Below are 10,765 nucleotides of genomic sequence, written 5' to 3'. Positions count from 1 at the left end.
GCCGAGGATCTCCTGGCCATCACAGAGGGCATCGTGCCATCGATCAATGAGATACTACTCAAGTTCTCCGTGTATCGATTGATCTATGACGAGGACAAGAAGTATCCAGTGCCCTCCTCACCCATCATCCATCTGAATCCTCAATACATCCCGCCAATCATGGGCCTGTACACGATCAACAGCTTGGGCGACCTCTCTGTCAACAAGAAGATGACCATTACCGATCTCAAGACTCTGCTGCTTGACTGGCAGCCCCTCAAGAACCACGCGTTCAATGCCATCACCGACGATGTCGACATTAGACTGTGGCTGGAGGAGAAGCTGATATCAGGCTTTGTCAATGCCAACAAGCAGTTGGATAAGCTGCATCTCCAGCAAGAGTCCAACATCACTGTGGAGTTCTATAACAAGAGCACGCTTCCCCCCAACCCTGACTCAATCGTACCACCACCCGTACTCCTGTACATACATCGACGTCACCCTGATATTCAATGCTTCTCGCAACCTCAACAAGTATACTTCACGGGCAAGACCATTGCCGATCTCAGGGATCAAGTGTCCAAGACCTACGGCGTACCTGAGGAGAACCTCAAGCTCTACAAGTACATCACACATCAGGTGTCCAACAGTCCATGGAGGGTTATCGAGGAGAGAGATACCAAGCAACAGCAACAGCAACAGCAACAGAGCAATAAGGATAAGGACAAGGATGTGATCCCCTCGACACCATCCACAGACCTTCAAGCCAATGATGTTCCACCATTGATACCAGCTGACAACAATCAGACCAATGGCAACAACAAAATCTCAGTCTCAGATATAGTCGCTGAAATTTTTGCTGCTGACGCAGATCAATCATCTCCTCTGGCCGATGCTGCCGTGGCCCTGTATGACATCGCGTTCCCTGCGCCACCACCCCCTCCTCCCAGACCCCTCAAGAAGAAGAAGTCAGAGGTTGCTAATCCAAACGAGATGCGAGGCAAGCCATGGCTGCTAAAGGATGGTGATATCATTGCGTTCATGGACGTCACCGAGGACCCTGAGCTCACCGACAAGTTTGCACTGGTGATGGAGAAGAGTGCCTTTAGGAACAGTCACTTCTTTGGAGAGCACAGTGGCAAGGGTGCCAATGGTAGCAACAACAACAACAAGAAGAAGTACAGGGCACCAGAGGCCGACCTCAAGATCCAGCTCGATGAATACTAAGGTGGAAGGACACTCTCCCATAATTAAAGTTTTGACTTTTGATCGATCGAACTTCCACAGTTCACAGCTCATCACATCAATCAACATTGTTTGCATTTCCCCACATCGTGGGCTTGTGCAGTGTGTGAAAGTGAGCATTGTTCACACTTGCACTCTCTCTTGCGACAGTGTTTGTTTGTTGGGGTCAAGGGTCATCATCAACATCATCATCACTTAAACAATCATTTAAACATTCAATCAATCACATAATATATATATATTATATTCTTATTAGAACAGTTACAGAAATGAAGACACACCACCTTATATTCTTGGTCATCTCATTCCTGTGGCTGTTTGGTATGGCCATGTACTTGATCAATACAAGTAGTTCAACGGTAGATAAGACTATATCCGACAAACCTGTCTATCGCTGTGAGCACATGGACATTGTATATACATGGGTCAATGGTAGTGATCCCAAACATATCAAATCAAGAATAGAGCGATCAGGAGGGTATGTCATGCATCTTCATTCAAAGTTCATTCATTCATTTGATCACTCATTCATTCAAACGATCAGTGGAAGTAAATATGCAGCACCTGGAAACAATAGGTTTAGAGACTTGATGGGATTGAAGTACTCCTTGAGAAGTCTGAAGAAGTTCGCGCCCTGGGTACGAAGAGTGTTTGTCGTCTCAGACAATCAGTATCCACAATGGTTCAATGAATCTAGCGAGGATGTGCGGTTCATCTTTCATCAAGAGTTCTTCAAGAACCTGTATGTCTTGTTGCACGCACAAATAGACACACTTGGCCACGTGACTGTGACTAACTCCAACTCATCATCTAGGGACGACCTGCCAACATTCAACTCGAATGCGATAGAGACAAACTTCTACAACCTCCCAGACTTTGTATCCGACTGTTTTGTATACTTCAATGATGATATCTTTGTTGGATCACCAGTAGAGATGAAGGACTTTTGGGATCCAGTCTATGGACAGGCGATATACAAGTCAGGCTGGACTGCCCCACAGCCAGAGGCCAAACTAAAGAACATTTGGCATGCGTATGTACCTCCAAATCACATCCATCATCCGATGCTAACCAGTCTTGTGCCACAAACACAACAGATGTATAAAGTACAGTAACGAATTACTGAATGGACTTTGGGGAGTGGACAATAGCAATAGACATTATTCATCACATGGTACAAACACATTCAACAAGAATATACTCAAGATGATGCAACATGACCTGCCCGCGGCATTTGAACTGAGCTCATCACATCCATTCAGAACGGCGCAGGATCTCCAGATGCCCTTCCTGCATCTCCAATACGTGTTGCGATATTATGCCACGTTCGAACCCAGTCCTATCAACTACTATGCGCTGCTCTCTGATGATTTGGACAAGGTCAAGTACGAACTCAAGCGAATCAAGAGTATCAAGCCAAAGACCGTGTGTCTCAACGATGGACTGAGCGTGGACAATCCAAACATGAATGTTATTGAAGAGCTTCGTCAGTTCTTTGAAGATTACTTCCCTGACAAGCCGTCATGGGAGCTTTAAAGCGTCAACCAATATATATATATATATATACATACATACATATATTAAACAAACCAATCAATCACCTTCCTCATCATCATCATCAGGTGAGGGTTTAAACCCTCGCCTCGCCAACCCTAACCCTTACCATCGCGTGAACTACACAGCCACACTTTGGCTTGAACAAAGTTTGGATGATCGATCATTTGATGTCGACAGTAATGTATAATGATTACAAAGTAATAATCAAGAGATGACGGATGATCATCCTATTGTAAACCTACATATTATCATTCTTAAACAGATATTCCAATGTATATTGGATGTTGATTGTCAATCAGAGATCGATCACAACAACATCAATGATGATGATGATATCAACAACAACAATAATAATAACAACAACGATGATGAAGATGATATAAACATCAGACGTAGTAACACAATGGTGTTTGGTTCGGATGTAGCAGCAGCGGCAGCAGGAGTCGGAGAGGTTGATGACGAAGCCGAAGCCGAAGCCGAAACATTGCCAATACCAATGGGTGGCAACTTGCGACATCAACACAGACATATACACGAGTTTGCAATGGTCAGATCAATGTTAACATTGTCGTTGGTATGCAAGCATTGGTTGGCAATAGTACCTTCACTGTTCTACAAGTACATACACGTGGGTAGTATTGGCGAGTTTAGGGAACTTGTCCATTTGTCAAGGTTTGGTGTGCTCTGTCAACAGCGACTACCCATTCAGTTCCAGTATGTCAACATACATCTGAAGCAGAGACACTCCAAAAAGACGGACAGACAGGTGATGCTCGATCTCTATCGTGAGTTCCTACAGGATACACAAGGATGTCATGCTCTAAAGATACATCAAGCCGAGGACACCAACGATATTGGGTCACAACAGGACATCCTCGCCAGTATGGGTCAGAACACATCGGTGCACCTACTACATCTGATTGGCAAGTTGCCTATGTACCAGTTCACAAGGATTCCAATTGAGAACATACCATCAATCAGCTCATTAACGATTGAGCGTGGTGCAACTGATGTAACGCTACCTCCTATCATCGACTCTTTGTTCCAGTCCACGTCTCAGCCACAGCATGATACAAACAACAATACCGAGACCACTACTAGATGCCACAACAACATATCCTACTTGGCATTGATTGATAATCAATGTGATGGAGCGACATTACAATCACTCAACAGAGTACTGCGATCAAAGACCTCTCAACTTCAACTACTCAACCTATCTCACAACTATATACAGGATGGGGACAGTCTCTTCACGTTCATCGATGCCCTATGTAGCAATACATCTCTGACTAATCTCAACCTCTCGGCCAACTGTCTGTCTAACAAGGCGGCACGCTCTCTGGCCAAGGTGTTTGAGCACAACACTACTTTGAAGTGTCTGGACCTCAGCCACAATGCCATCACCGACAATGGCTGTATCACTTTGATCCGCTCACTGATGCAGAGCAGTAGCCATTCCCTGCGGACTGGAGTCACTCAATCTATCTTATAACCGTGTGTCTACAAGATCGTTTGGCGACACATTATCATTGTACATACAGACTACATGTCGACTCAAGCATCTCAATGTCAGCCACTGCCAGTTGAAAGAGTCTTCCTACAGCATTGTATCTGCACTGCTTTCCAATCAAACATTACTCAGTATCAATCTCAACAACACCAACATAAGCGAGGACGCCCTTGTACAGTTCTTGGCAGAGGTGCACACTCGCTCGCCAAACCTATGCGATATCACCTTGCTCACCCAGTCCTACTCGCCCTCACAAGCCCTGGTAGACACGGCAACTCAGTGCCATCGTTTGTATTGTCTAAGGATACGGTAGAGCTTCCATCTCTATCCAGTCTTTATTGTTTGCCAGCAATATTGCTGCTGCTTCCTCTTCTTCTAGACTGTTGGTCGGAGGTCTTGGATAGAAATAAACCCTTGGTCCTCTTCAAACGAGGCTGGTTTCTCATGGCAGAGATAACATTCACCTGGGTCAACACACGCTTGGCTGTTCTCCACTTGCTCTCCTTGCCGAGCAATGGCTGCGACTCTTCAATGTCGATCTGAATGTCGCCCAACTCACCCTGCTTGAGGGGCAGAACCTTTCTTGACGCTGGCTTCTGGTCGTGAATTGGGATCAGTCTGAGCATGACACCCCAAATGATGCCACCCGATCCAATGACCAGACAGAACAGCCATTGATAGCCGTCCAACGGTCTTGTTCCAAAGAAGTCTCCACCGAATTGTACCAGAAGAGCTTGAATACCGATTGTTCCAGCCATGATACCAAGGAACAATTGGCTTCTATGAATACCTCTGAATACATTCAAGTCTAGATTGTTGTTTCAGAGTAAGTAAGTGTAAAGCACATTGGTTTAGCTCATAAGTAATTAACATACCATTGTTAAGTATTCTACAGTTGATCTCGTTGATGAATTGACAGAAGACAAAGGTGTTGAAGATGATGGTTCTATATACAAGTTGGTCGTGGTCGGTCCAAACGTCTGTTGGAGGGAGGTCAAAGAGATTGACCATAGCCTTAGCACCATACATGATGGCGAACAAGAATGACAGTTGATATATAGTCTGTCCAATGATGTTGCGCCACATTCTTCTGGTGATCAAGGAGTCAAATCTACCATATGGAAGACGATCGTACAGCTTCTCCGTTGGTGGCTCAGTGGCCAGGGCCAGTGCACCAAGGGTATCCATGATCAAGTTGACCCAGAGCATTTGGATTGGACGAAGTGGACTCTCACCATTGGTAAGGGCACCTACGATGGCAATGGTCACGGCAACAAAGTTCACTGTCAATTGGAACTGAATGAACTTTCTGATCGAGTCGTAGACGTTCCTTCCCCACATGACAGCCTTGGCCAGCGATGAGAAGTTGTCATCGAGAAGCACAATGTCGGACGCCTCCTTGGCCACCTCTGTACCAGCAATACCCATTGAGAAACCAACATCGGCCTCCTTGAGTTGAGGAGCATCGTTCACTCCATCACCAGTGACGGCCACTACCTCACCAAGCTCCCTGAGGCGATGAACCAATGTGTACTTGTCGGTTGGAGAGCATCTTGCGACCACTTGGAGATGAGGCAAGAGGATGTCGATCTGGTCGGTGGACAGCTGTCTAAGTTGTGGACCCTCAATAGCCACACCTCCGTCCTTCAAGATACCACACTCTCTGGCAATGTTCTTGGCTGTAAGAATGTTGTCTCCGGTGAGCATTCTGACAGTGATACCAGCATGTTGACACTTCCTGACTGCAGCAGGCACCTCTGGACGAACTGGATCCTTGATTCCGACCAGTGCGGTGAAGGTGAACTGATACTCGCCGCCTAGGTTGACCTCGGTATCTGGCTTCATAGGCTTTTGAGCAAGGACCAATGTTCTCAGACCAGAGCTGGCAAACAACTCAATGTCCTTGGATACAAGCAACTTCTCCTCGTTGGTAAACTGGCGCGAAGAACCATCCTCCAAGAGAACTGTGTTACATCTTGACAACACAATCTCGGCTGCACCCTTGATGTACAAAGTAGCTTGTCCAGCATCGGTACCCTTGAGAACGATACCTGACATCTTCTTCTCTGAGGAGAAGGGAATGATTTGCATGGTTCTTGCCTTGTTGGCCTCACGGTAGTGCTCATAGTCAATGTTGAACTTCTCGATAAACTCAAGCAGAGCACACTCAGTCTTGCTTCCAAAGTGATCGTTGGGCACCCCATCACGCTTGTGGACCAGGTAGGCAGTGGAGTTCAAACAGATATTGTCGGCCAGCAACTTGATAATTGGTTCACTAGGTTGCTTGAGGTTCAGACCAATGATACTGTTCTCGACGGACATTCTGTTCATGGTCAATGTTCCAGTCTTGTCGGAGCAAATGTTGCTGGCACCACCCATTGTCTCACAGGCTTCCAAGTGACGAACCAGGTTGTTATCCTTCATCATCTTCATCATACTGTAGGCGAGAGAGATTGTAACGGCCAGTGGGAGACCCTCTGGTACGGCCATGACAATGATGGCGATGGAGGTGACGAGGTAGCCGACCAAAGTGCCAAGGTAGGACCATTCCCAGGACTTGTGATTGGTACCATACCAGATGAAGAACTTGACGATCAGAATGATCAACGTGACCATGGCGGCGATCAAACCAAACTTTCCAATTGACTCTGCCAAGGATTCCAACTTTACGGTCAATGGAGTGTCAGAGTCTGGTACCTCAAGCAATGACTTCAACTTGCCCCATTGTGAGTTGACTCCAACTGCAATCACCAACATCTCACATCTGCCCTCAGTGATCTGGCATCCAGATAGCATGTATGGTTCGGAATCCGACTTGTGTTTGGCATCAGACTCTCCAGTCATTGCACTCTCATCAACGGACAAGTCTGTTGATTGATTAAAAGTTAGTATTATGTTTGATTGATTGATTGATTGATACATACTTGTTCCATTAATATATAGACCATCGGCTGGTACGGTATCTCCGGACTCAAGTCGAACGATGTCTCCAACTACAATGTCGGTAACTGGAATTGAGCTGAGATGTCCATCGACAATTATGGAGCAGTTATGTTCATTACGGATTGCATTAAGTTTCCTGAACTTCTTCTCTTTGTTGTAGTCATTTCCAGCGGTGACCATCACGACAATAATAACAGCGAACCAGATGGCAGTACCATCAATCCAGCCAGTGGCACGGTCCTCCACTGTTAGACCGAGGATAATGGATACAGTAGCGGCGGCAATAAGAATGAGTAGAGTCTTGTCGTGTACGGCTTCCCAGACAAAGAACCAGAAGGATTTGAGTTGAACTTCTTTGTTCCTATTGGCACCATATCGTTCGATTCTTTCTTCGGATGTTCTCTCTGCGGTTGATAGTCCACGCTCTAGGTTACTGTTTAGTAGGTTTGCAATACCTCTAACACCTCCACATGACTTTATCTTATTTATATCCTCATTGGAAATAATATCCGACAACTCATCCGCCGACAATTGTCGACTTGAAGATGATGAAGATGCTGGGGATGAGGACATCTTTTAATTTAAATTAATAATAATTCTTTGTTTGATTGATTAATTATTTGTTTCAATATTTGAATATAATAATATATATAGGTAGACTATTGTTTCATCAATGATGAATGAAGCATTGACAGACTGTCTCAGACTCAATGTCAGTGACTACAACCAACTATCCAAACAAATTGATGTCAATAGTGTATGGAGACGTCTACATACATTCACCCACACAAGAGATAAGAGTGACATGTTACACTCGAATCTGAAACATACACCCAACAAGTACTAACACCATACTTGAATACACTCACTTGTTTGCTCATGCATCTTGTTTGTAGAGCAAGCCAACACACAAACACATATATTTTGTTTGGAACTTTACAGCTTTGCAGATGCCCAAACATAGGAAGGACACGATCTCGTGAATTGCTCGACCTCGAGGACTTTTAACCTAATTTGGTAATTTTACAAGGTGTAGCGTGGATGGGATCTTATCTTTAACAACATTTTGGTTTGTTGAGTCTATAAATCATCTTGATCACATCATTCACTCATTCAATCATTCATTTAATTGATAAGTATAACTGATAGAGATAGAGAATGATAATGATTATTAAAGTTTATGTCACCATTTGACATACTTTGATATATATATATTTTTTACGTTATTTGGTCTATGTGGAATGGCGTGTATATCGACCCAGCCACGCCTTGTGAAACTTGTTCGATTGGTTCTCCTCTTGATTATATAAATTGCTTGTGATGGGTCCATTTTGCGTATGTGTACTGATACAATGTCTGTTGGTTCGATCAATCCATCCTCAATACTACTAACATGATATGTTCGTACATTGGGCATATCATTTAGCAATGCTTGCAAGTCGATACCTGGTGCCCACTCTGACAGTGGTTCCGTATGATGTACCTGAGTGATTCGTGCCGATATCATCAAGTCCTTTAAGATTATCGATGATTGCAGGACAGTCTGTGAAGCCACTCGCGCAACTGTGACCCTGTCCACCCATCGGGGCACAAACGACATCTGACCAAAGTTTTTCAGAGTCATGTGCTTTAGTGAGAGAGGGAATGATGCACCATGTTCGAAGCCCTTGAACAAGAAGCCTAGGGCAAGGTGTGTGAGCGTGTTTGGCAGCAGATCTCGTGTGAGCAGTTGGTCGAGATACTTGAAGGATGTTAGGCCAGCCGGGAGATAGCCTGGCATGATAGGATACCGCGAGCCAATGTACAAGTCCTCCAGCGATGCGGGGATCGAACCAACTGGTACAGGTCGATCGACCAACACCTTTAAGACCTTGAGTGATGACGGCAGTGCTCCCGACGCAATCTCATACTTGAAGTCGATCCCAAACGTCAACTTGGTCAGCGACGACGGTAGGACACCTGGCATAATGTCTTGATTGAATCTATTTCCAAAGGCCAGCTCTCGCAGACCATCCGGGAGGGTGCCCGGCGCGATTGGCTCGTTATACATTGAGGCCAACAGGAACCTCAATGTCTTGAGTGATTGGGGCAGGACCCCTGGCAAGAGTCTGAGGTGACTTGCTCGGCTGAGTGTGAGTGTTTGGAGTGCCGGCGGGAGCACACCTGGCTCAAGTGTGCCGTCGAACCTTGGTCCAAACAGCAGGGTCTTGAGGCCGATGGGCAGAGTGCCCGAGGCTATAGGACGATCAAAGTCGGAGGCATACTCGAATGCAAGTATGGTCAGAGAGGGAGGTAGGCATCCCACTGGCATCATCTGATCAAAGCTTCTACCCAGCAACAACTCGGTTAATGACGACGGCAATGCATTGGGTTGGATGGGATGGTCAAAGTTGCTGCCAGACGTGATGTTGTCGAGGTATGAGCTACTGCGTGGTATCCCAAAGGATAGTCTAGTGATGGATGATGGCAGTGCGAATGCCGCCAGCTCCTGATCAAAGTCATTACCAAATGTAAGTTCTAGGAGGGAGGCCGGCAAACAACCCGTCCTGATCATTTGATTGAATGTATCGCCGAATGTTAGATCGGTCAGCGACTGATTGAATGTTGATGGTGTGATCAACTGGTTGTTGGCCAACATCGGGCAGTACAGACTGAGGTTGTTGTCATCGTTGTCGTTGATGTTGGCAACAATGGATCGAGGTGATTGTGTGATGATGACCATGTGTAGGGTATGGCTTGGGGAAGAGTAACTCGCATCATATGAAACAAGCGTTTGCAGGACAGTCCCAATGAGAGTGCATCTAGCACATGATCTTGGACGCCACCACTTTGCTCGATCACATGATCAAAGATGGCCTTGGTCACAACAATGTTGAGAGTGGCGATCATTCATGTCAGTTGTTTCCAAATGTTATTATTACTAATAGATTGGTTTGTGATAATGTTACACGTTGGAGGTTTGAGATAATGTACTTTTAATAGTTTGATTGATAATATATGTTTGACAGTTGCGAAGGGGTGCGATCAATAGATCTGATCATAATCAATCAAGGGTGCGATCTACTTTCCGACCACACTCAACTTCCAAACTTTATGGGTATTGCCTTTCATGGACCATACCAAATGCCCTTGTCTTGGTTGGGCTTATGTCATGATCATTCAATTATTCTTCATCCAATACAAATACCGAAGAGTTCCATGATGACTTAATGATGATTGATGGATGTTGTTGGATGATTGAGTTGAATATGCTCATATTTTGGATATTGAGTTCATATACATGAACATGTTCTGACGTGCAAAGTATTGTAGATGTATTTAGTGCGTTGTTTGCCTTCAACCATGAACATACTGATTCAAACCGAGATTCCACCATTGCGATAATGTCCACTGTGATGATGATTGTTTGAATGTTGAACTTTGGGATAAGGTGACAGCTCCGTGTCTTGAAGTGTCGAACATGTTAATCGATCGACTTGATGAATACATTATCATTATCATAAGCATTAATTATTCCACCGTCTTCCA

General features: G+C 45.0%; 4 protein-coding genes across 4 annotated transcripts; 2 read left to right on the top strand and 2 right to left on the bottom strand.

The window, feature by feature from the left end:
- Window positions 1-1,466: 1,466 nt before the first annotated feature.
- SAMD00019534_104110 (hypothetical protein) lies at window positions 1,467-2,754 on the top strand (the record flags this gene model as incomplete). Its single annotated transcript, XM_012894249.1, has 4 exons — window positions 1,467-1,702; window positions 1,772-1,966; window positions 2,039-2,257; window positions 2,322-2,754. Coding segments are annotated over 4 exons (1,083 nt in total), but the record flags the coding sequence as incomplete, so codon positions are not given.
- Window positions 2,755-2,992: 238 nt separating this feature from the next.
- On the top strand, window positions 2,993-4,604 carry SAMD00019534_104100 (hypothetical protein; the record flags this gene model as incomplete). Its single annotated transcript, XM_012894248.1, has 2 exons — window positions 2,993-3,700; window positions 4,224-4,604. Coding segments are annotated over 2 exons (1,089 nt in total), but the record flags the coding sequence as incomplete, so codon positions are not given.
- A 25-nt stretch (window positions 4,605-4,629) lies between these two features.
- On the bottom strand, window positions 4,630-7,810 carry SAMD00019534_104090 (hypothetical protein; the record flags this gene model as incomplete). Its single annotated transcript, XM_012894247.1, has 3 exons — window positions 4,630-5,102; window positions 5,170-7,161; window positions 7,219-7,810. 3 exons carry the CDS (start codon window positions 7,808-7,810, stop codon window positions 4,630-4,632), a joined length of 3,057 nt encoding a protein of 1,018 aa, XP_012749701.1.
- Window positions 7,811-8,420: 610 nt separating this feature from the next.
- Window positions 8,421-9,959, bottom strand: SAMD00019534_104080 (hypothetical protein; the record flags this gene model as incomplete). Its single annotated transcript, XM_012894246.1, has 2 exons — window positions 8,421-8,435; window positions 8,646-9,959. The coding sequence occupies 2 exons, from the start codon at window positions 9,957-9,959 to the stop codon at window positions 8,421-8,423; spliced, it is 1,329 nt and encodes a 442-aa protein (XP_012749700.1).
- Window positions 9,960-10,765: the final 806 nt, after the last annotated feature.

This window comes from Acytostelium subglobosum (assembly GCF_000787575.1).
Source record: "Acytostelium subglobosum LB1 DNA, scaffold: scaffold27, whole genome shotgun sequence".
NCBI lineage: Eukaryota > Evosea > Eumycetozoa > Acytosteliales > Acytosteliaceae > Acytostelium > Acytostelium subglobosum.
The sequence above is the reverse complement of the archived record's forward strand: the minus strand, read 5'-3'. Positions and strand labels throughout refer to the sequence as shown.